Source organism: Myotis nattereri, assembly GCF_964212035.1.
Source record: "Myotis nattereri genome assembly, chromosome: 6".
Lineage (NCBI taxonomy): Eukaryota > Metazoa > Chordata > Mammalia > Chiroptera > Vespertilionidae > Myotis > Myotis nattereri.
Genome location: NC_138081.1, coordinates 76,608,658 through 76,635,818, shown reverse-complemented (window position 1 = coordinate 76,635,818; position 27,161 = coordinate 76,608,658). Strand labels below are relative to the sequence as shown.

General features: G+C 41.4%; 1 protein-coding gene across 1 annotated transcript in view; it reads right to left on the bottom strand.

Moving 5' to 3' along the window:
• AHI1 (Abelson helper integration site 1) overlaps window positions 1-27,161 on the bottom strand; it is a 163,571-nt gene that overhangs the window by 52,891 nt on the left and 83,519 nt on the right. Inside the window, exon 21 of the mRNA XM_081094098.1 lies at window positions 20,231-20,286. Within this exon, the coding sequence (XP_080950224.1) occupies window positions 20,231-20,286 (56 nt within the window). The remainder of the gene's footprint in view (window positions 1-20,230; window positions 20,287-27,161) is intronic.

The window sequence follows — 27,161 nt, the reverse complement described above, 5'->3', positions numbered from 1 at the left end:
GGTGGGCAAACTTTTTGACACGAGGGCCACAATGGGTTCTTAAACTGGACCGGAGGACCGGAACAAAAGCATGGATGGAGTGTTTGTGTGAACTAATATAAATTCAAAGTAAACATCTACACTAATAAAAGAGAAAAATGGTAATTGGCGTACAGCAATACCGTTTTCATTGGCTAATCAGGGCTATATGCAAATTAACTGCCAACTAAGATTGGCAGTTAACTGCCAACAAGATGGCGGCTAATTTGCATATGTAGGCACAATGCACGGAGGCGAAAGGGAAAGCAGGAAGAAGCCCCTGCCACTGACAGTGATCGGAAACCCAGGGGGTTGCTAAGAGCTGGGGGGCTGGGCAAAGGCGGCCCCAGGGCCGCCTTTGCCCTGCCTCCCAGCCATGATCGGAGAATCAGGCGCCTTTGCCGCCCTGGCCAGTGATAGCAGGAAGTAGGGGTGGAGCCAGCGATGGGAGCTGGGCACGGTCGAAGCTGGCAGTCCCAGGAGCTAGGGGTCCCTTGCCTGGGCCTAAAGCGAAGCCCACGATCGCGGTGCCCCCCGCTGCCACTGCAGGTCCCCGCTGCCTGGGCCGGACGCCTAGGCCAGAGGCGTTAGGCCTGGGCAGGGGCGGAGCCTGCAACCGCGGGGAGCTGGGGGTCCCCTGCCCAGGCCTGACACCTCTGCCGGAGGCCTCGGGCCTGGTCAAGGGGCCGATCCGGTGATTGGTGATTGGAGAATGATGAGGGTCAACTCCTCTGGCCGAGGCATCAGGCCTGGGTGGGGGCGGAGCTGGGGATTGGGGGGATATGATGGTCCCCTTGCCCAGTCCTGAAGCCTGGGTCAGAGGCGTCAGGCTTGGGCTGGGGGTGGAGCAAGCGATCAGAGGGAGATGGGGGTGCCCTGCCCAGGCATGATTCCTGGGCCAGAGGCCTCAGGCCTGGGCGGGGGCCAGAGCCAGTGATCGGGGGGAGATGGGGGTCCCCTGTCCAAGCCTGACACCTCTGGCGGAGGCGTCAGGCCTGGGCAAGGGGCCGATCAGGCGATCGGAGTGTGATGGGGGTCAACGCCTGAGGGCTCCCAGTATGTGAGAGGGGGCAGGCTGGGCTGAGGGACACTCCCCCCCCCTCCACCCAGTGCATGAATTTCGTGCACCGGGCCCCTAGTCATTACATAAAAGGGTACGGTCTTTTTTTTTTTTTTTTTTAGTTTTATTCATTTCAAACGGGTCAGATCCGGCCCGCGGGCTGTAGTTTGCCCACGGCTGGGCTAGTCCATATAGACAGAAAGAAGTTTAGTATTTGCCAGAGGCTAAGGAGAGAAAGCAATGGAATGAGGGTGACTACTAATGAGTATGGAATTTCTTTTGGGGATTATATTGAATATGTTTTAACATTAGAGTGGTAATGATTGCAAAACTCTGTGAATATATTAAAACCCAATGAATTGTAGACTTTAAAAGGGTAAATATGATATCATGTTGAATTATATCCAAATGAAGCCATTTAAAAAAGAACATCATAGAAATTATAGCCATGAGAGGTGAAGTTGGTTATAATGAATAAAGAACACAGAAAAGACCATCTCTCCTCCAAGTCAGAGAGGAGAGCCTTGATCCCGGCTATGGAAATGGAAATATAACACAATCGGAGAGCACTATATAAGAGAAACAGATATACTTCACATATCACCAAGGTTTTGCTGGTAAGAACTAAGCTACTGGTAGTGCCCCTGACAGAAAATTAGAGTGAAAAGGCACAATGAAGTTCCTGGGGAAGACAGCAATTTTAATGAGCTGTACTCATGTTTAGGTTCTTTGGGTTACCAAATGGTTAACAGCCTAAGTGCTTATTATAAAGATTTTTTTCTAATAGAAAAAAAGAAAGAATAATTAAAATTAGAAACATCAACTGAGGAGTCATTCATACTTAGGGGTCAGCTGAAACTGAAGGGTATACAATGAGCTTTACAAGTAGGTTTCAAGGAAGAAGTGAGAAGCCCAATCATCTCATTCTTGGGTGATACTCAAAATTACCTTCTCATTCCTTCACTCCTGTTCTTCAAACAGCTGTCTGTGGCATGTGGGTAGCGTAGTTTGAAGTGTAGCAGGTGTTTGTAATTTCCTTTCTCAAGGTCACAGGTGACTCTGCCAGTGCACTAGAAAAACCACAGCTTCTGGGCCACTTTCTTCCCACCAAACCCCCAAATCCCCTTCTCACATCCAGATTACTCTCTGCTACTTGTGTCTTTTACTCACCTCACAGCTATTAGAATTGAAGTGCTATTACTCCTAGGATAGCTACTGAGACTTTATCCACTAACCTCAAAGCATATCTGATTAAAATTTCTTGGTGGGTGAATGGGATATTTTCCAAGAAAATTTTTTGAAACTGGCTTTCTTAGATAACTTCCATGGCAGATCTATTAAGAGGGGAGAGGGGGGGATCTGCTGCATTGGGTGATGTCCCTTCTCAAATTAAGACCTTCATGACCCTTTTCATCTGTCATTCTGGTCAGCCTTTCCAGGAGTGCTCCGTTATCTACACCCTTCATTACCATCCCTGCCTACTAGCCCCATACAAGTTACAGTGATGATATAAAGAGCAGATGAGATAATATACAGTATGTAGCAGAGCTTTTAAAACTATAAATTGTTTTTGTAAGTGTTAATTGCTGTCAATATTACCTGAACTACTCCCAATTGCCACAGAATCTTCTTTGTTCCACTGAGTGGCATTACAACTTAATGGTTTATTCACATAAACTGATTCTTCTTTTAGGGAGTTAATATTGTTGACTCATCTACTATAATGCATTAACACATTCAATTTGAATGTTTCTAAGGAGACCCGTAAAGACCTTTTGTGTTTCAATTTCCCTACTGGGAAATGATGATAACACTTTTATCTTAGAGAATTATGACACTCAAGTGAGATAACCTACATAAAACACTTTGCACAGTGCCTGGTACGAAGTAAGTGCCCAATAAATGCTACATATAATTATTATTAGTCAATTCCTAAAGTACTTTGTGTCATCATAGAGAAATGGTGCTTTGTAGTAAACTATTTATGTACTAGTAAAACACCCATCACTATAAAGATGTCCATATTTTCCAAACAAAATGTGGATCTAATAACATTTAATTCCATTTCTGAAAAAAAATTATTTCTAGTTTTGGCATTGCTCTGAATCAAAAATGTGCCCTCAGGAAAGTCTGTTCATGTTGCCATAAGATATTGCCAGGCAGAGATATGATGACAAGAAAACTTTATGAAGTTTCATTAAAAACAGAACAAAAAGTTTCATTTCCTTCAGGACTTTCTCCCAATCTTTATTCAACATACTAACCTGTGACCCAGTTGTGTGGTTATACCAAAAGGTGTCTGCGTTATTGACTGCTGTGCTGCTATCTCTGCCAAAGTCTGATCTCTGGGGACACTGAGATGATGGCAGAATCAGGAGTATCACAGAAAGGACAAGCTGAGTGAACTCATACACATTTATCAGGGCAGAAAAAGAACCTACGGAGCATTAGTAGTGGCAGTTGGTAGATGTTCAACTACGCAGAAAAAACAGAGCGCCAGTTTAATAACTTTTGATTAAATTTCTCACAAAATGGATGATGGTTAAATTCTTTCTTTTCTAAAAGATTGTTTTCTTCATTTTATGGCATGATCTACTCAAGTTTTAGTTTCTTCTATGGGGTGTATTAATGCTTCCTTAAAGGGGTCAAATTTTACATTGATTGCAGAAAAATTTCAAAAACTATGCAAGTAAATGCTTTGATAAATACAATGCCATGCAACACTGTAGTAGTTTTTAAATAATAATACTCCCCAAATAAAATGACATAAATAAAAACTTAAAATACCCACAGGTAAGAAAATTTTTACTGTTTTTTGGTTTAGTGTTTAATATTTTTCTAACATTCTGAATAAAGATAATTAATAAGGGGCATTATAAATTTGTCAATGTTACAGAGTTTAGAAGAGAGCTATTATCACGACTTTAAAAAGAAAAGCCAAACAAAACAAATCAGGATTCAAAAGAATTTTTACTGTCAAAAATAAACGGATGAGCCCAGCTGGCATGGCTCAGTGGTTGAGCATCGTTCTATTCCCGGTTAGGGCATATGCCCAAGTTGTGACTTGATTCCCATTGTAGGGCATGCAGGAGGCAGCTGACCAATGGTTCTCTCTCATCATCGATGTTTCTATCTCTTTCTCCCTCTTCCTAACTCTGTGAAATCAATAATATTAATAGATAGATAGATAGATTAAAAAATAAATAAATTGATGAAACTCAACAAGGAGAAATGGACAACTGTGCACTTAGGGTTCAATAATATTAGCTGAGAGATTACTATTAGTGTTAGACATATACCTGAAACAATAGAACAACACTAAAAAGTAGATATTATTATTATCTCCATTTTGGAGATGAGCATACTGAGGCATAAATTTATAAAGAGTGGGAAGATATGCCTTGATAACGCATCTTTAAAACATCAAGGAGTTATGGTAGATCAAAGTTTAATATCAGACACAGTATCCAGATTACAGGAATCAACGATAATATTACATTTTTCATATCACAATTAGAATATTAACTCCAGTTCTGGATGTCCATTTTTCAAAGAATATGAACAAAGTAACAAAATCAACACAGATTAAGATAAGTGAATAGATATGATATAGATACTCTCAAACCTCTTAAGTGCTGCATTTATGGAAGAAAAAACTGAATTGTTCTGGAAAAAGAGTAAGCTAAAATACTAATCATTTGTAGTAAAGTACAAAACCCAAGTAAATAATGAAAACAGTTTTTGTTTTCCAGGAAAGGATGAATCCACAAGTAAAGGGACTTTTTCTTTAGTAATCGTTGACACATCTTTCTCATATGTTGAAACTGAATGACTGGAAATGTGTAGAGATTCGAAATGCCTCAAAACTCTTCTAACAATATCCTATTATTAGCAGGTAATGTAGTCTTTGGAAAAGGTCTGAGGCAAATATCAAGAACTCCAGAGGCTCTTAGGTAGCATGTTAACTAAAAAAGAAAAAGAACTCCTGATCCTGTGTTTACTAGCTATGTGATCCTAGGCAAGCCTCTCCACTTCAGGAATAATAATACCTACCTAAGAGTTATGCAAATGAAATGAAAGTAGAGACACGGATATATCGGTAACATGGTAAGTATTCAATACATGTATACCATTAATCTTCAGAAAAAAAACATTAATAAATTAAATAACAATTTTATATTATTACTAGAGGCCAGGTGCACAAAAATTTGTGCACTCGGTGGATCCCTCAGCCTGGCCTGTGCCCTCTCACAGTCTGGGACCCCTCGGGGGATGACCACCTGCTGGCTTAGGCCCGCTCCCCGGGGGATTGGGCCTAAGCTGGCAGTCAGACATCCCTCTGGCAGCCTGGGAGCCCTCGGGGGATGTCCACTTGCCAGCGGGGAGCAGGCCTAAGCTGCAGTCGGACATCCTTAGCGCTGCTGAGGGGGCAGGAGAGGCTCCCTCCACCACCACTGTACTGACAGCCATCAGCCTGGCTTGTGACTGAGCAGAGCTCCCCTGTGGGAGCACACTGACCACCAGGAGGCAGCTCCTGCATTGAGCATCTGCCCCCTGGTGGTCAGTGTGTGTCATAGTGACCAGTCATTCCCAGTCGTTCTGCTGTTAGGGTCAGTTTGCATATTACCCTTTTATTATATAGGATAGAGGCTTGGTGCATGGGTGGGGGCCGGCTGGTTTGCCCTAAAAGGTGTCCTGGATCAGGGTAGGGGTCCCGCTGGGGTGCCTGGCCATCCTGAGTGAGGGGCTGAGGGCCATTTTCAGACTGGCCATACCCCATGCAGGGTGGGGGTCCCCACTGGGGTGCCTGGCCAGCCTGGGTGAGTGGCTGATGGCTATTTGCAGGTTGGCCACAGCCCCTTCAGGGTGGGGGTCCCCACTGGGGTGCCTGGCCAGCCTGGGTGAGGGACTGATGGCTGTTTGCAGGATGGCCAAGCCCCCCGCTGGGACCATCACCCCATGATGGTGTTGCCAGCCTGGGTGAGGGGCTGATGGCTGTTTGCAGGCTGGCCACAGTCCCTGCAGGGTGGGGGTCCCCGCTGGGGTGCCTGGCCAGCCTGGGTGTTGAGCTGATGGCTGTTTGCAGGCTGGCCAAAGCCCCTTCAGGGTGGGGTCCCCCCTGGGGTGCCTGGCCAGCCTGGAAGAGGGGCTGAGGGCCGTTTCCAGGCTGGCCACACCCCCTTCAGGGTGGGGGGTACTGCTGGGGTGCCTGGCCAGTCTGGGTGAGGGGCTGATGGCTGTTTGCAGGCTGGCTAAGCCCCCTAGTGGGGACCCTCACCCCATAAGGGTGTGGTCATCCTGGGTGAGGGGCTGATGGCTGTTTGCAGGCTGGCCACAGCCCCTTCAGGGTGGGGTCCCCCCTGGCGTGCCTGGCCAGCCTGAGTGAGGGGCTGAGGGCCATTTTCAGACTGGCCATACTCCATTCAGGGTGGGGGTCCCCACTGGGGTGCCTGGCCAGCCTGGGTGAGTGGCTGATGGCTATTTGCAGGTTGGCCACAGCCCCTTCAGGGTGGGGGTCCCCACTGGGGTGCCTGGCCAGCCTGGGCGAGGGACTGATGGCTGTTTTCAGGATGGCCAAGCCCCCCAGCGGGGACCCTCACCCCATGATGGTGTTGCCAGCCTGGGTGAGGGGCTGATGGCTGTTTGCAGGCTGGTCACAGCCCCTTCAGGGTGGGGTCCCCCCTGGGGTGCCTGGCCAGCCTGGGTGAGGGGCTGAGGGCCGTTTCCAGGCTGGCCACACCCCCTTCAGGGTGGGGGTACTGCTGGGGTGCCTGGCCAGTCTGGGTGAGGGGCTGATGGCCGTTTGCAGGCTGGCCAAGCCCCCTAGCGGGGACCCTCACCCCATGAGGGTGTGGTCATCCTGGGTGAGGGGCTGATGGCCGTTTGCAGGCTGGCCAAGCCCCCTAGCGGGGACCCTCACCCCATGAGGGTGTGGTCATCCTGGGTGAGGGGCTGATGGCTGTTTGCAGGCTGGCTATGGCCCCCAGCCACCCAAGCTCCCAGTGGAGGCTGGCTGGAAGCAGGTATCTGGGATTTATTTATCTTCTATAGTTGAAATTTTGTTGCCTTGAGTGGAGGCCACAGCCAGCCAGGGCAGGCGGGAAGCTTGGCTTCCTCCATCACTGGGGCAACCAAGCCTCCTGCTTGCTCCAGCTCCATGGCTGCCAGCTGCCATCTTGGTTGGGTTAATTTGCATATAGTTGCTCTGACTGGCTGGTGGGCATGGCTTGGGGCATAGCGGAGGTGCAGTCAATTGCCATGTTTCTCTTTTATTAGACTGGATGATTAGCTTATTCAGGGTCATTATAAATACTGGGAATATAAGAATGGCTAGTAATAATATGTGCAATGCATTGTAGAGTGCTGGACAGGAGCATGCAAAATCCCTCTTGATCGAGTACCTATTTTACTAGGGGAGACATTTACTGAGATCGAAAGAAAAGGAATTAGGAAGACTCACGAAGACCAAAAATGTGTCATTACAGACCAAAGCAAAGATGATCCACACCCTCATATAATTACTATGTATAAATGAAGAAGACTGACAGGGAAAAAATTGATCCATTTTAAGTATGGCATTAGAGAAGAGCTCTATGAGTACCCTGGACCATCAGAAAGATGGACAAGTGGATCCTGTAGCAAATTAAGCTTGAAACATGTCTGGAGGGGAAAATGACAAAACTAAAGCTATCCTACTTTGGGTACATCAATGAGAAGGTGGGGTTCTTTGCAAAAGACAATAACACTGGAGAAATAGAAGGCAGCAGGAAAAAGGAAACCCAATATGAATTGGATTGACTTAATACAAGAAGCCATAGGCATGAGTCTACAGGAGCTGAGCAGGGCTGTTGAGGACAGGAGACTGTGGACATTGCTCATTCACAGGGTCATCAGGAGTCAGAACCAACTCAACAGCATGTAACACACACACAGCCTTTTATGCAAAAGGGTGGGTATATTCCTGGCAGAGAGACCAAATGTTCACAGGTCTACGGGTGAGTAGGTAACAGCTTGACGTTCAAGAAACTTAGCAGAGAGTATCATAAGGTGATACTGAAGAAGTAGGCAGAGATCAGATCATGAAGGCCCTATAGGTTCCTAGTAAAGGGTTTGGGTTATATTCTAAATGTAGAGAGAAATTATTGAAGAATGTTAAGCAGGAGGAAAACCCATTTTTAATTACATTTTAAAAAGATCAATCTGGCTGCTATGACTTATTGAATTCAGGAATAAGGTGATCACATGTAAGACTGTTCATGATAATCCTACTTTATGCCTATTATCCTGGTGTAATTGAACTTCTACATTGATTCCAGGCAAGACTCGGAATATGCAATAAATAAATAAGTGCATAATAAAACAAATTTTACAAAATAAATACAGAGAAAGAAATAAGGTTGGTCAAGACACAGGCAGGCCGTTGTGGCAATCTTCACCAGATTTCCTTGTTTCCTGACCTATTTGGGACCTTGGGGTCCTCCCTTTGGTTCTTGACCTAAAAAAAAATCTCAGACTTGGGCTATGTTCTTGTCCTTATTATCTGGTGATCTCTTATGATTAAATATGTAATAATATCTAGTACACAGAAATATACTGAGTGGGGTGCAATAACTCATCCCTTGCAACAATTCTTGAGGTAGGAATTACTATCCCCACTTACAGTTGAGGAAACTGAAGCACAAAGTCACATGCAGCAAAAGTTGACAAACCAGGACTTGAAGCCCAGTAATTTGGCTCTGCACTCAGTATTCTTAACCCCTGTTCTAATATTACTGCTCAGTGTGAAACACCCAGAGCACCGCAAGTAGCTCAGAGTGAACAGAGTGAGTATTTTGGAAGAGATGGAAATAAGTTTAGAACAGTGGTTCTCAACCTTCCTAATGCCGCGACCCTTAATACAGTTCCTCATGTTGTGGTGACCCCCAACCATAAAATTATTTTCGTTGCTACTTCATAACTGTAATTATCTTGATATGCAGGATGTATTTTCATTGTTACAAATTGAACATAATTAAAGCATAGTGATTAATCACAAAAACAATATGTAATTATATATGTGTTTTCCGATGGTCTTAGGCGACCCCTGTGAAAGGGTCGTTCGACCCCCAAAGGGGTCGCGACCCACAGGTTGAGAACCACTAGTTTAGAAAGTAGAACAAGGGCTCAAATAACATGCTAAATAGCTTACTTTTCAACAGGTAGGAGAAGCGGTGCACCACAGGATCTTGAATGCATGACAATATTCATGTTTTGGATAAATAAATAGCTAGAATGGCCCTAGCTGGTTTGGCTCAGTGGATAAAGAGTTGGTCTGCAGACTGAAGGGTCCCTGGTTAGATTCTGACCAAGGTCACATTCCAGGGTTGTGGGCTCAATACCCCCAGTAGGGGGCGTGCAGGAGGCAGCCAATCAATGATTCTCTCTCATCATTGATGTTTCTCTTTATCCCTCTCCCTTCCTCTCTGAAATCAATAAAAAATATATTTAAAATAAATAAATAAATAGAATGGATTTGAGAGGTGAGTAGGCAGAGATTAGTTCCTGGCTCAGCTTTTTCTAAGGAATGGCTATCAGCCTCCTTCCCGGATGAGGACTTTTGGATGACCCTCTTGTGAAGAATTTGCTTGCTTCCACCCATGATAAACAAATGACTTCCCACAGCTGAATCTTGAGTCTTCTGACTATTGGGTCTTCCTTCTGCAGCTATAGAGTGTGGCTTTATCAAGCGTAATAAATTTATATCTTCTAACTCATCCTCTTTTCTGAGATCCCAGCCTATATTCTCAGTTCTCTGCTGGGCATTTCTACTTGTTCATGGCCTTTGGTTACCTGAAATTTAACTTTGAGAACAGAATGTATTATTCTCTAAAAATCAGCCTTCATTCCTGTTTTCAAAAATAATGTCAATGGAGTCATCATTCAGTAACTTATGTCTGTTTGTAGTTTTGGAATAATATTTTACCACTTTTCTTTTGAGTCCCTATTATCAGTTCTAATCTCTAAATCTTTCTCACAAATATACCTCTATTTCCATTGCCCTTTCCTTAGTCAGACTAGTAAGACATCAAATGTGGATTACAGTAGCTTCACAACTCACATTCTTCCCATCTCCATCCATCTAGAAAATCCTAAAGACTCCACCAGGAATCTGCTAAACTTAATAAATGAATTCAGAAATGTAGCAGGATACAAAATCTACATCCAGAAATCAATGGCATTTTTATACACTGATAACAAACTCTCATAAAGAGAAACAAAAAAACAACAACAACATCCCATTTACCATTGCAACAACAACAAAGTAAAATAGCTAGAAATAAACTTAACCAAGGAGGTAAAAGATCTGAACTTGGAAAACTATAGGACATTAAAAAAGAGGAAGATACCTCACAGGGGACGGGATGGGGGTGGGTGGGCTTTTCTGTCATACTCTTGTGGGAGGTTGTTTGTTGTTTGTTTCACATGTTCCCCTCCACAAGCTGGAGTCGTTTCGTTTGGTTTCCACAGTGTGGACAGTGCCTGAGGGGTTGGGGGCTGAGAAGCCCCCGCTCCCAGACTGCGAGGCACCCACCTTCTGGTGCGAGCCCAGCCCAGGAGGGAGGAGGGTCTCCTTCAGGAGCGAAGTTGGCTCTTGGGCTGCTGGGTGACCGCCATTCTGTGTACAGTCTCCCACCTGGGCAGGACCGAAAGCCTGAGGGGACCCCCAACTGGGCCCCAGGCCAGACTGGAGCAAACACCACCAGCCTGCCGGCGATGCCACAGGGACCAAGGAGGTGGAGGACCCCAGACCAGGAGCTGACGTGGTCGTTCCGAGGGGCAGTGCCCCCGTGAAGAGAGAAGCAAGAGAATAAAGTCCCTGTTGACTTCGCGTCTTTCAATCATTGACATTTCAGAGGGGGCCCTCCAGAAGCCAAGCGGCTTCCCGAGGACTCGCCCTTTGCTGGAAGTGGATTTCCACACGTGCCTTTGACCTCGGACAAAGAGAAACAAATGCAAAAGGTATATCCGCGGTTCAGCTGCCAGAATACTGGACAAGGGTTGGTGTTTTCTCTCTCCACCTGCTTCCCACCCAGGACGGAGATGTTGCCAGAAGGTGAGCATGGGACCCAGGTCTTGTGCCTTCCGTACCCCATGCGCCCCCTCCTGACCGTCCTCCCTCCCTCCTGTACACGGAAGCCTGGCAGCTATAGCAAACTGCTCATGTTCTCTGTTAAAGGGCCGTGGTGAGATTTTGTTTCCTTTTGTTTTATTTTTGAGTGTGTTTAAAATGGAAATTAGTTATTTTCTTCTGCCGGACAGTATTAAATAGAGCAGGATGTTGAGTTAAAAAAAAAGAAATATAGGAAGATACAAACAAGTGGAATGTATACCATATTCATGGATTGGAAGAATTAACATAATTAAAATGTCCATAATACCCAAAGCAGTCTATAGATTCAATGCAATCCTTATTAAAATACCAAAAGCATATTTTACAGAACTAGAACAAATACTTCAAAAATTTGTATGGACCATAAAAGACCTTGAATATCTGCAGCAATCCTGAGAAAGAAGAACAAAGTTGGAGGGATCACAATAACAGATATCAAACTATACTACAAAGCCACTATAATCAAAACAACCTGATACTGGCACAAGAACAGGCATATAGACCAATGGAGCAGAACAGAGACCCCAGAAATTGATCCATACCATTATGGTCAATTAATATTTGACAAAGGAAACAAGAACATACAATGGAGTAAAGACAGTTTCTTTACGAAATGGTGTTGGGAAAACTGGACAGACACGTGGAAAAAGATGAAACTAGACCACCAACTTACACCATAAATAAGAATAAACTCAAAATGGATTAAAGACTTAATTTAAGCCATGAAACTATAAAAATCTTAGCAGTAAAATCTCAGACATCTCACGTAACAGAATTTTTGCTAATACATCTCCTAGGGCAAGAGAAACAAAGGAAAAAATAAACAAATGGGACTAGGTGAAAAGCAAAAGAAACCATCATCAAAATGAAAAGGAAACCTACTGTATGGGAGAACATACTTGCCAATGATACCTCTGATAAGGGGTTAATATCCAAACTATAGACAGTACTTATACAACTCAACAAAAGGAAGACAAACAATCCAATTAAAAATGAGCAGAGGACCTAAATAGACACTCTCCAAAGAGGGCATACAAATGGCAAAGAGGCATATGAAAAAATGTTCAAAGTCACTAATCATCAGAGAAATGCAAATTTAAACCAAAATAAGATATCACTTCATACCTACCAGAATGGCTATCATCTAAAAATCAACAAACAACAAGTGCTGGAAAGGATACAAAGAAAAGGAAACACTAGTTAACTGTTGGTAGAAATGCAGACTGGTGCAGCCACTATGGAAAACAGTATGGCGTTTCCTCAAAAAATTAAAAATGGAACTTCCGTTTGAACCAGTGATCCCACTTCTAGGAATATATCCTAAAAACTCCAAAACACCAATCAGAAAGAATTTATACACCCCTCTGTTCATAGCAGCATTATTTACAATAGCTAAGATTTGGAAACAGTCCAAGTGCCCATCAGTAGATGAATGGATAAAAAAGCTGTGGGACATTTATACAATGGAATACCATGCAGCTGTAAAAAGGAAGTATCTCTTACCCTTTGGGACAGCATGGATGGAATTGGAGAATATTATGCTAACTGAAATAAGCCAATCTGAGAAAGACAAATATCACATGATCTCACTTATTTGTGGAATCTAATAGACAAAATGAATTGACCAACAAAACAAGACCCGAAGCATGGGGGCATGGAACAGACTGACATACCTCAATGTGAAGATAGGGAATGAGAAAAGATAAACAAAAGAACTTATATATTTATATGCACAGCCCATGGGCATGGGCAGTAGGGTGGGGAAGACCTGAGGGGCTGGGCAGAGGGAGATAAAGTGGGGGGTGGGGAGGAATGGGAGACATATGTAATACTATCAACAGTAAAAAATATATATATTTAAAAAAATAAAAATATTACCATCTTACATATATATACAATGGAATATTACTTGACCATAAAAAAGAATGAAATCTTACAATTTGCAACAGCATGAATGGACCTAGAGGGTATTATACTAAGTGAAATAAGCCAGACACAGCCGAAACCGGTTTGGCTCAGTGGATAGAGCGTCGGCCTGCGGACTGAAAAGTCCCAGGTTCGATTCCGGTCAAGGGCATGTACCTGGGTTGCGGACACATCCCTGGTGGGGGATGTGCAGGAGGCAGCTGGTCGATGTTTCTCTCTCATCGATGTTTCTGACTATCTCTCTCCCTTCCTCTCTGTAAAAAATCAATAAAATATATTTAAAAAAAAAAGAAATAAGCCAGACACAGAAAAACAAATACTATATGATTTCACTTATATGCAGAATCTAAAGAAAATAAACAAATGAACAAACAAAAGAGAAACAGACTTATAGATACAGACAACAGACTGATGGATGCCAGAGGGGAGAGCTGTTGGGTGGCAGGGTTAAAAAAGGTGAAGTAATTAAGAAGTACTAATTGGTGGCAACCAAAATTGTTACAGAGATATAAGGTAAAGAAAGCATAGGGAATATAGTCAACAGTGCTGTGATGGCTGCCTATGGTGCCAGGTGGACTCTTGAATTATCAGAAGGAACACTTTGTAAAGTATCTGAATGTCTATTTGCTGTGCTATTCATCTGAAACTAATACAAAATAGTGTTAAATGCAAACTGTAACAGAAAAATAAAATAACAAAATAACATTACCATCTTGGTCATATTCTCATTCTCAACTGCCTTATAATTGCTTATATTGACTTTATCTAAAGTCCAGTGATCTTTATAAATCATGCCCAAAATACCTTTTTTAATATTCTAGAGCTCATGTTCTTAAATACTCTGCTTCACTCAACTGTCAATTGTGCGCATTTCCTTCTATGGATCTTTGGTCACACTGTTACTCTGGTCTAGAATATCCTATTCCTTTTTAATATATTTTATTGATTTTTTTACAGAGAGGAAGGGAAAGGGATAGAGAGTTAGAAACATCGATGAGAGAGAGAAACATAGATCAGCTGCCTCCTGCACACCCCCTACTGGGGATATGCCCACAACCAAGGTACATGCCCTTGACCGGAATCGAACCTGGGACCCTTCAGTCCGCAGCCGACGCTCTATCCACTAAGCCAAACTGGTGAGGGCTATCCTATTCCTTTTTAAATCCCAACCTTCCTTATTATCCAGTAGCACCTTCCCAAACAGCCTTCTCTCAACAGCCTTATCAAACCACTCTAGTCCTGGGAATTCTGGTAACACTCAAGGCCTAACCCACATTCCTTTACTTGAGCACAAGCTGCCTTGGTGACTGGCATCTGCTTCATATTGCTCTGAACTTTTATCCATTTCATGTATTGGGATTTTACTGTTTACAGCTAACTTTTCTAATGAGACCAAGAGCTACTCAGAGACACAAAGCATGTTTTACATTTTCTGTATTTCCACTTTTGCCATACCACTCTCATACCTACCTGGTGCTTGATGCTATACTATCCTATGCACATACTTAATGTTTACTGGTAATTTAGAAAATAAAATCAGATTATGCACTGTTATGTTATAGTCTTCAAGTAATCTAAAATTTTCAGCATTTTAAAAGTTTGCTAGGTGGAAAAATTTAGAATAGTCAAAAGAGAATTAAGGTGAAAAGTCTTTGAAATACATAAATGTCAGTGGAGTGTGTCAATGGAAAAAATCAACATAAATTTCATAATTTACAGTGTCTGGATAAAAAAACCACTGTGCAGATACTTAAGAAAAATGTTGTATTACGGACAACTTACAGTGGTCTTAAAGGAGAATCTATTTTGCATTTATATTTGAATTTCAAGAGAACTGCTTTGAATTGCTACTTTATTGATAAGTGAAAACAGATTCTTTTATGGCTTAAGCCATAAAAACTTATAGTTTATCAGTTCCCTCTCCACCCTGCAATTACCTACAGGAAGAGATTGGCCTTGTTTCATTTTATGAGTTTTATAAGGATACATTTACCCCAACTCACATACTATGAATTCCTGGAAAATGCTACAAATTGGAGAAAATAAGTGCTTTCTTGGGATCAAAGACATTTCATTTGAACTCATGCATTTATCCATAAACAAGCTACCCCAAATATTATGTTAAAATGTGGAAGATGTATTTTGCATGCATACATGCATAAAGTATATTGTACTAATGTGTAATAATGCAATATGGGGAAATGTATAAACCTAGAGAGAGCGCTAAACAATAACAACCTAACAACAAATCAAAATGTGATAGAATAGCTTCAGATATCATAAAAATTGAAGAATCTCAGAATAAAATTAAATTTATAGAATTCAGGTAAGTACATTTATGAATAACGTTAGTGTTAAGGGCAAGCAACATCACAAATATCTCAGATAAATTTTCAGAACAGTAAAACACTCTAAAACGTTAAAGTTTATTATTGATGAAAAATTACATGACAAAAATTTATCTATCAAACCCTTAGAAGACCTAGAAGAAGTGTACTAGTAACTGCAGAATGAATGAATAGCTTGCTAATCGATTGGTCTTATAACGAAAAGGAATAATGGATCAATATTTAAATTTCCAATCAAGCTAGGATATCTTAATTCCTAACAATTAAATACTTAGATGAATGGCAAAAGTGTTCCAGGAGACAGCCTGGATTTTGTTTCAACCTGTTGTGGTAAATGTGAAGGCTTCTGTGAAAATGCAAACTGTAGTTTTATAAACTGCCCAAAAAAATCCACTTGTTAAAAGAAAAATTGTCCTCATTAAATGGGGGTTGTGTAACCACTGAATAAAACAAGAAAGAGTAATATTATTTAGTATTACAGGTTTGGAATTAAAGAAGCTTTACAAAAATCAGTGACTTATTATAACAGGCTACACTGATGCTATTTGAATTTTATCACGTTTTCATTGGAAGACATTCAAAAATTATCCTCAAATCACAAATAGTTATTTATGTATTCAGCATGGCTTACCATATTTTAATTCCACCAGACAATATGAAAAGCTATGGGAACTGCTATGCATATGATTGAAAATTAAAGGGCAGGTATGTTTAACTATATTCCTCATGTAATCATCTCAAATAAGAAAAGACCAAGCATGTGAGAGAAGACTTCCTTATGCTAGTTACTATTTCTCTTCGATTTGCAAATAAGTCCTTCATTTAAGGTAAATATGGGACTCAAGCCTGTATCAACTTAACTATTAACTAACTTTTATACCACCTTTCGGGTTCAGACAATGTCCTCTGATTAATCTGTCTGATAGTATCCTTAATTTGCCGTAGGCTATACGCAGGTGCACAACTAGTTCTTAAAGTGGCATGTTCTAATTATTTTCATATAATAGAATATTATGATTGACTAATGTTTTATTTGTTTTTCCTATAGTACTAAGATGTCTGAGTGAATACTATTCAGGACAAAAGTCAGGGAAAAGGAAGCCACACATATAAACATCAAATCTGAACTAGAACATTAAGATCGCAGAATGAAAAAAAGAGAGTAGTGACTGTGGCTAGTAAAGAAGAAGGGTTTACTTGTTTTTGATGGCAGGGGCAATGCCATGTGGAGATCTTTATTTTACTTCCTATCAAAGGCATCTCAAAAAAAGATATGGTATTATTTATGTCAGAAAGAAAAAGAATTCCACACAAAAATATTAAAGTTCATATAATAAATGAAAAGAAATGAAACATTAAATTAAAAAGAGAGTGAGAGAGCACACAGAACAAAGGTACAGAGGTGGTTCTATCTCAGGATAACCTATATTTTCTTAGAACACTATATCACATTACAGTATTATAGGATCAAACAATTCGCTGTAACCATATTTTCAGTGAAAAGTTCATTACAACTTAGAATGTCGAGATACGCATCTTTCCCTGTTATAGAGGCTCGAGAAAGTCTCATTTCCCTCACCTGATGCGTACTTGTAGCTAGCATCTCACACTCTCCTAGACCCAAGCCACTCATGGTGGTACTTGGAGCAACAGGGAAGTGGGGGTGACAATGTGTAGAGAAATAAGCTGGAAATTGCTGGTTAAGTACAAGGTTAAGAAGTCCCTCAGGGCCCCAGACTCAATACCGATATCCTACCATACTCCTTTTCTATATTTTTTCTCAGACCCCAGGAATACCTCTCCTTTTTAGGCTAATATAGTACTAGTACAAAGTTTGAACATACAAATAACCCACCTTAAATTTTTAGATAGTCTTTTTCCTATCTCTTCTATCTCTAAATATTTTCTCATCTTAATCCTTTTTAGGAAAATAAGAGCATATAGGTCCAAAGGGCTGAAATTAGGTAAAATTATATTTTCTGTGAAAGTGAGACTTTACTTTCCAGGACATTGGGGTATGAACACACTTGTGATCCTATTTAGAGGTTATGGAGAAAGGGACAAAATTAACTGTCAGTAAGCAGGGGGGCCCTGGGGAAGAGGGGAAGTAGGATATGCTTAGTTTGCAGCAATGAGAGAGGAGAAGAGCTTTAGAAAACACAAAAAGGAAGCTTGACTCAAGTCAAAACCTAGAGAACTGAATGTATGGGGAGTGCCTGTATAAACCAAGTATATTAAAACTTATTGATTGCACAGAGTAGAAATGTTATTAATATAATAGGAACTACCACTTAATAATCCAACTAGAAAAACATAATCAAAAGACCAACAGTACCTGAACTATTATTATTAGCTACTAGAAGCCCAGTGCACATATTCCTACACTGGTGGGGTCCCTCAGCCTTGCTGGCAATCAGGGGCCGATCGGGGCCGCCTTGCCCAGTCCCAATTGGGCCAGCTGGCGGGAGGGGCTGTGGAAGGTTGGCTGGCCACAAGTGGTTGGCTGTGGGAGTGCACTGATCACCAGGGACAGCCCCTGCATTGAGCATCTGCCCCCTGATGGTCAGTGTATGTCATAATGACCAGTTGACCGGTCGTTCGGTCCCTTAGGCCCGGTGCACGAAAATTTGTGCACTTGGGGGGGGGGGGAGGTCCCCTCAGTCCGGCCTGCACCCTCTCACAATCCAGGACTCCTTGGGTAGGGTCCCTAGGCCTGGCCTCAGATCAGGGCCCATCAGGGCTTTCCTTCCCCCAGCTACAGGCAGCTGGCCCCACCACTGCTGCTGCCACCGCTTGCCATCTGCCTACCTGATTGCCCTAACCACTCGCCTGCATACCTGATCACTCCTAACCACTTGCCAGCCAACCTGATCACCCCTAACTGCTTGCTGGGGGAGCGAGACCAGCCCTGCGAGGAGCCATCTGCCTACCTGATCGCCCGTAAATGCTGGCCTGCCTACCTGATCACCCTTTACCACTTGCCTGTCTACCTGATCATCCCTAACTGCTTGCTTGGGGGCAGGGCCAGACCTGCGAGGAGCCATTTTGCCTACCTGATCACCCGTAAATGCTGGCCTGCCTACCTGATCACCCCTTACCACTTGCCTGCCTACCGGATCACCCCTAAACACTGGCCTGCCTACCTGATCACCCCTAACCATTTGCCTGCCTGCCTGATCACCCCTAACCGCTCTGCCTGCTTGCCTGATCACCCCTAGCCACTTGCTTGGGGGCGGGGCCAGCCCAGTGAGGGGCTGTGGTGGTTCTGGTCTCTGGTTGTTCCAGTCGGTATGCTTATGGTGGCTGGCCTTTTATTATATAGGAGATATATATAATCCTAATTCATTGAGTTATTTTGAGATAACTACTGAAAAAGTTAATATCATTATTTCTCATGAGTTCATGAGGATTCAGTTATTTTATTTTATCATTTAATTAACATGGGTATCTATAATCTGCCCACAGGTTAAGACAAAAAAAACAAACCTGCCAAGCTGTCCTCTGAGTTCCAGAATATACAAAAAAACCCAGAAATGTAAACACCAGTACCACAGGAATGCCTACATGAATAACATAAATTTCAAAAGTATTAAAAATAATCCAATGGTTCAAATATATTAAAATAACTTGTTTTCCATAATTGTTATCTTTAATTTTAAATATTAAATAATAAAATTTACATAATGTTACTACTACTAAAGATAACCGAAATATACACTATAGTCAAGTATTTTTTATGATTACACTGATTAATTCCTCAAACACTAGTCTTTTCTGGAGCACCACACAGTAAGTCACAAACATGTTGAATTAATCATATGGATTTATTACAAATAAAAAATGGAGTCAATTTTCCCTGGAGAAAAATATTAATTATCAATAAAATTCAAATATAGTAGAATATTATCTTCATTTTCTTAAAAACACATTTTTTAGTAGCAGGAAATGAAGAGTTGTATTGAATAGAAAGGACAAGAAATAAGATTATGCTTTGTGAAGAGAAAGATGTACTCTAGTTTATATCATCTTATAAATCTGTCTAGTGGGAACTATCAATTGATATATATTTCATATAAATATACTCAGATACTAATTTTAATCATGTCCCTTCTATATTACCTTCTATAATTATTTTTAATATAGTAAATGATACTATAAATGATGCTAGTGCACAAAATAACATTCATTTTTAAAAGGGTGTAAATCAATTTCCATATATACATTACTTTATCAAACGTATAAAGTATTTTTTAATATGTTTTTATTGATTTTAGAGAGAGGAAGTGAGAGGGATAGAGAGACAGAATGATGGATGAGAGAAAAACATCAATCGGCTGCCCCTGCACGCCCACTACTGGGGATGGAGACCGTAAACCAGGCATGTGCCCTGACCAGAATCGAACCTGTAACCTCTTGGTCGACACTCAACCACTGAGCCACACTGGCTGGGCAAAAAGTATAAAGTATTCTTAAATTAAAAAAAACATTCCATTTATAACATTAATATAAATAAGTACCTGTAAAAATGATACAGATCTTATTTTCCTATATCTTGGCAAAAATTAGTAAATTTTCTTCATTAATTACAAAACATGAGGTTCATTTTCTTGAAGGGATATAACTACTGACAAAAGGGAGGTGATAAGAGTTTTATACAATGACATTATTATAGCTAGGATCACTGCAGCTTCTTATCAGTTTTAATAATGCAGAAATAGACTGCCTTACCGTTGGTGATGTATCTGCATAATGGTTATAAGGCATTCTTTCTATGTTGATAATTCCTGTGAAAAGAAAAGAGTGTGAATATCTGCTTATTATACCTACACAGTTTATTTTGAAGACATTTATGTCATGAAGACACGACTCCTACAGCTTACATATAAGAAAAAAGCCTCAGCGGTATGGCAGGATCCTTTAAATTCATAGCATGAATACCATGGTCAGAAACGGTTGGAGAGTTTAGCTAAGAGACTTGACTCAAGGCAAGCTAAGCCAGTTTTTCCATTCCAGCAATAGAGCAAGGTGTGTCCATATCCTGCTCTAGGCTCAAAAATTATATATACCATTTTCCCTGCTCTGCTGCATTTCTTCCTTGAAAGATTTCTTTCTGACTTGAGGTCATCAAGTTTTCATAAAGAAGTATCACAAAGGCTAGAGAGGAATCACTTCATTTTCTCAAAAAAAGAATAAATAAATCTATTTGAATTTCTCTTTGACCTGGCTTCCTTCTATGACATATTGTGCTGTTTATTCATCACCATGGAATATCTGGAAAATTAAAATTCCCTTTGGTTCTCTCCTTTAAAATGATAATAGTGACTGAGAAACTTGAGAAAAAATCCTCTTATCATGTGTGGATGTATCTTTTTGTTCCCAATTCACTTTACTGCATTTCTTTGTAATAAACAGCTTCTAAGGATATAGCCCATTGCATCTCATCTGTAAAGATACTGGTTCAAAGTCAAGCTCTGGTTAAAAATGAACACAGTGTGGGTCTCATTTACTTTATAATCTATGTCCACCAGCAAACCAATGAGTTAGGATTTTAGAAAAGTTTGTTCAAATAATTCTAAAGGCTATCACATGCAAGGCTGGTTAGAAGTGAGAAATGCAATGTACTATTGGTATCAATTAGCAAAATTCATAGTTGAACACTATGAATAACTAAACACTATTCCCTCTCACAGGGATTTAATTTATTTTTCTATTTATTTATTTATTTATTAAATATATTTTATTGATTTTTTACAGAGAGGAAGGGAGAGGGATAGAGAGTTAGAAACATCAGTGAGAGAGAAACATCGATCAGCTGCCTCCTGCACACTCCCTACTGGGGATGTGCCCGCAACCAAGGTCCATGCCCTTGACCGGAATTGAACCTGGGACCCTTCAGTCCACAGGCCGACGCTCTATCCACTGAGCCAAACCCGTTAGGGCTTAACTTATTTTTCTTAAACTCTTATTGAGATCAATACAAAACAATCATTTTTAATCACTTTGTAAGAGTATATTCAAAATGAACAAAGTACCATAAAATATGATTTAAAAAAAATTCCCTAAGAAATCTTGTAGTTTAAATCTGGTGACTACGTTATTTTTCCCTCCTGAAAACTCTCTAATTGGCATCATTTATGATGAATATTTTTGCTGGATATTGAAATCTAGGTTGATAGCCATTTTCTTTTAGTACTATTTTATTCCATTTAAAAAAATAAATTTATCTTTATTGTTGAATGTATTATAGATGTCCCCCTTTTACCCCCCATTGACCCCTCCACCCTGCTCCCCCACAGCCACTCCCCCGCCCAGGCCTTCATCACACTATTGTCTGTGTCCATGGATTATACATATATGTATATAAATTCTTTGGTTAATCTCTTCCCATACCTCCTCCCCTCTTCCCTCTGAGATTCCTCAGTCTGTTCCCTGTTGCCAAACCCCATACACTAGGAATCAGTGTACTTGGCAGTGAGCCATGCTGGCAACAATAAAAAAATTATTAATTTAAAGAGAGAGAGAGAGAGAGAGAGAGAGAGAGAGAGAGAGAGAGAGAGAGAGAGAATGAGAGAGAAACATCAACGTGAAAGCAAAGTGTTGAACTGCTACCAGGAATTGAACCAGCAACCTTTCAGTGCACAGGACAACACCAACCAACTGAGCCACACTGGCCTTAGCCTCAACTGTTTTCTTTATTTTAATAGCAAACACCTAAGCTGTCAACTTCAGTCATCCTAGTGCTTCTTAGTCACTTGGCCTCTTTTCATTCAATAGCTTTGCCAACTTATTTCATTAACTTCTGTGAATTCAAAGACTATGCACATGCCACTGAATCCTTAATCTATACTTATGTTCCAAACTTTATTTCAAAGTCAAATTTCTAGCACAGGGCCTGACTCATAGTGGGATAGTTAATAAATAAGGTTCTAATGAATGAACAAGCTATTAGATACTTCACTCCACATGTCTTCCAGTATCTGAAACTCAATATATACCAAAAGATACAGTTCATTAACTTCCCCCAATCTATAACAATAAAAATGTAATATGTTAATTAGACCGACAGCCAAACGACCTTCCAGATGTCCTTCTGGACGACCTTCTGGATAAAGCCGGGGCTGCGAGGGCCAAGACAAGACGCTGCGGCTTCAAGGGCCCAGCCCCTTGCAGGAATTTCATGCTTCGAGCCTCTAGTATTCCTATATTTTCCTATTTTAAAATAGATTTCCACCCACTCATTCACTGAAATTATAAGTCTAAGTTACCCTTAAATTCCATTTCCTTATTCCCTACCACTCACATCCCAGATCTCCAATACTCAATGATTTAACATCTGTACTTTCTTACTTCAGTCTTATTCTCCCACCTCAAAAATTAAAATCATCTTTTAACTGGCTTTTCTCACAGGAATGCCCTTACATTTCTTATTATTATTAGTTTTCACATCTGATAACAGTTAGTTTACCAGGTGTACTGGTTAATAATGCGGATTTTATAATCAAAGAAAACATGATAATTTCAAAAAAAAATCAAAAGTGCTTTATTCAAAGTAATGTCCATTGTTAGCTACATATTTCCCCATCTTTCAGGTAATTTGTGGATACCGTCCCAATAGAACTTTTCTTGTTTTGAGGCAAACCATTCAGAGACGCAATTTTCCACTTCTTCGTACGTTTTGAAGTGCTGCTCAGAAAGTGTGTGTGCCATCGATCGGAACAAGTGGTAATCTGAAGGAGCAAGGTCTGGTGAATACAGCGGGTGGGTTAATACTTCCCAGGCAAGATCTTTTACGTGTCTTTAACTGGTTTTGAAGTGTGTGATGGTGTGTTATCATAAAGCAAAAGTACTTTGCCGTGTCTTCTGGCTCATTCTGGTCGTTTCACAATCAAAGCGTGGTTCAAATTGATTATTTGTTGTTGGTAGCGATCAGTATTAATGGTTTCACCTGGTTTTAGAAGCTCATAATACACCACACCTTCCTGATCCCACCAAACGCAGAGCATTGTCTTCTTTCCGAAGCGATTTGGCCTTGCAGTCCATGTTGATGGTTGACCTGGATCAACCCATGATTTTGTGCATTTGGGATTCTCAGAATAAATCCACTTTTCATCGCCAGTCACAATTCAATGCAAAAAAGACTTTCGTGCCATTGAAGCAACATTTTACTGATGACTTTTTGGTTTTCCATTTGTCTTTTGTTCAGTTGATGTGGCACCCATTTTCCTTCCTTTAAAACCTTTCCCATTGCTTGTAAATGATAGGAAATTGTTTGCTGAGCAACGTTTAATCTTTCTGCAAGTTGTTTTTGAGTTTAACATGCATCTCCATCCAATAATGCTTGTAATTGTTGGTCTTCAAACTTTTTCGGTTGACCTGGACGTTCTTTGTCTTTCAGATTGAAATCATCACTTTTAAAGCATTGAAACCAGCGTTCACAAGTGTCTTGAGATGGAGCATGCTCACCATAAGCTTCCCAACATATTCAGCAGCACTTTTCTTCAAAATAATGAATTAAAACTTCCCGCAAATGCTCCTTTTTAGGCACGAAATTCAAAATTTTTAATTGTAAAATTATCTATGATGTTAACACCTTCAGAAAATTTGACATATGAAGTTTTGAAGCTTGTTGTCAATACAACAAAATAGCATACATATCAAATTGCATATATATCAACATATGTGTAACTCCATCTATTGAAAAAATCCGAATAACTGGTATACCTAGTAAATAGACTTCTCAATGAGGAAATATTTGTCACTATATCATACATACTCTGTAAAAGTTTTTTCATTTTTATTAATATAGCAAGTATCAAACAGCACAACCCCACCTACCTCTCCCTTTCAAAAATATGTCTCTTGTGAATATTGCCAGTGCTGGGGATTGGCTGTGCTCTGTACTTCATTTATACAAGGTTCTGTACAACCTGGTCCCTCGCTATCCCTCTGTCCTCATTATCTTCTACTTTCCCCCTCATTCCTTCTACTCCAGCCATACTGGCCCCCTTTTTAAAAAATATATATTTTTATTGATTTCAGAGAGGAAGGGAGAGGGAGAGAGATATAGAAACATCAATGATGAGAAAGAATCATTGATTGGTTGCTTCCTGTACGCATCCTATTGGGGACTGAGCCGGCAACCTGCCCTTGACCAGAATTGAACCCAGGAACCTTCGGTCCACAGGCCAACGCTCTATCCACTGAGCCAAACCAGCTAGGGCCATCTTGCACATCAAACACATTCCTGACTCAGGATCTTGGTTGGAGATGCTATATTGCCCAGACACCATGGTTTTTTTTCTTCAAAATTCTACTCGTCAGCTTCTTTCTGAAGCATTTCTTCACCATCCCATTTAAAACAGCAATTATCCCCTTTTCCTGCTTGGTTTGCCCTTTATTCCATATTTGTTTTCTTATTGTCTGTCTCTACTGGACAGTAAACTGAACAAGGTCTTGGATTTTTGCCTGTTTTTTTTTTTGTTTTTTTTTTGTGTGTGTGTGTGTGTCTGTGTTGTTGTTTTTTTGTTTGTTTGTGTGTGTGTGTGTGTTTTACAGATACATTCACATAACACCTATAACAGTGCCTGACACAAAGTAAGTACTCACTGGGTCCTTACTAAATATATAAATGAATTTTGCATTCCCAGTATGTGCATATGCAGCAATTAAACATCCCTTAGAATTAAAAAACAGAAAATAAAACAAAAAAAAGAAAAAGTTAAAATGAGAAAGGGTTTAATTGAAAAAAAGTATTTTTGGTATGGTATGGAGAATGTAGGAAGGAAATAACTCATTTCTCAGTTCTAGCCAAAAAAGATATAATTTAAATTCTAGGGGAAAATAAATTTAAATTCTGAACAAAAGCATGATAATTTAGAAAATGTTTCCCATACTCAAAGCAGAGCAAAGTCATTTAAAAACATGCTTATCATGCTATATTTTTCCCCTGCAAAAGTTCAATGAGTATTAAGTACATTAATTTAACTAACTGCTATACTGTCTATATATATATATATATATAAAAGCCTAACCAACCAAACGACCGAATGACCGGTCAACCGGTTGCTATGATGCACATGGATCATCATGGGGGCAGGTGCTCAATGCAGGAGCTGCACCCTGGTGGTCAGTGTGCTCCCATAGTCAACCTCCCATGGCCGGTCAACCTCCTGCAATCCCACTCATTGGCCAACCTCCTGTGGCCCCTCCTCCCCAACTGGCCTGCCCTGATTGATGGCCAGGCCGAGGGACTCCACCTGTGCACGAATTCGTGCACCGGGTCTCTAGTGCGTTTATAACTGCCTTTAACATTGGCTTTTAAAGTGTTTTACTTACAACTCTTTGTTAAATCTTCTCTTGAAAATACATAGATTAAAAAAATGGCAATAACATTAAACATCAAGCCTCATAATCCACACTAATCAAAGAGAAACATGCAAATTGGTGTCACTCTGCTACACCCAACAGCCACTCAGGATGAGTATGCAAAATTAACCCAACAAAGATGGCAGTTAATTTGCATATGCAGGTGCAGAGCGAAGACTGAAGACTGATGATGACTGAAGACTGAAGATGACTGAAGACTGAAGAAGACTGGCTTCTCTGCTGCAGTCTGAGTGGAGAAGCCTCAAGGCTTGGCTTCTCTGCTGCAGCCGGAGTGAAGGCCTAGGTCCTGGGTGCCGGAGGAAAACCGGTGCCGACAGCCAGGGGTAGGAAGGCCTATTGCACGAATCTCTTCGTGCAACGGGCCTCTAGTCCTATCTAATAATAGACAAAGATTGAAATTAACTGTACCTCTGCTATGCTTCCCATTGGCTAATCAGCGAGATATGCAAATTAACCACCAACAAAGATGGCAGCCGGCAGCCACACAGCTCAAGCACACAGGAGGCTTGCTTGCTCCAGTGATGGAGGAAGCCAAGGTTCCCCGCCTGCTGTGGCCGGGCTCTGAGCTCCAAAAGCAACAAAGTTGCAATTATAGAAACTAAACAAACCCCAGATACCTGCTTTTAGCAGGCCATGGCTTGGAGCTGGAGCGGCAACAAAGTTTCAATTATAGAAGGTAAATAAATCCCAGAATAAAAAGAAAAAAAGGAGGGGCAGGGAGCTTCAGTCACCCACAGGCTTGGCCAGCCTGAAAACCCTCAACCCCTCATCCAGACTGGCCAGGCACCCCAGTGGGGACCCCCACACTAAAGGGGGTGCAGGCAGCCTGAAAACAGCCATCAACCCCTCATCCAGGCTGGCCAGGCATCCCAGTGGGGACCCCCACCCTGAAGGGGGTGTGACCAGCTGCAAACAGCCATCAGCCCCTCACCCAGGCTGGCCAGGTACCCAAGTGGGAGCCACACCCTGATCCGGGACACCCTTCAGGGAAAACAAGCCAGCCCCCACCCGTGCACCAGGCCTCTATCCTATATAGTAAAAGGGTAATATGCAAACTGACTCTAACAGCAGAACGACTGAGAATGACTGGTCACTATGACACACACTGACCACCAGGGGGCAGATGCTCAATACAGGAGCTGCCCTCTGATGGTCAGTGCACTCCCACATGGGGGAGCTCTGCTCAGCCACAAGCCAGGCTGATGGCTGCCAGTACGGCGGTGGTGGTGGGAGCCTCTCCTGCCTCTTCAGCAGCGCTAAGGATGTCCGACTG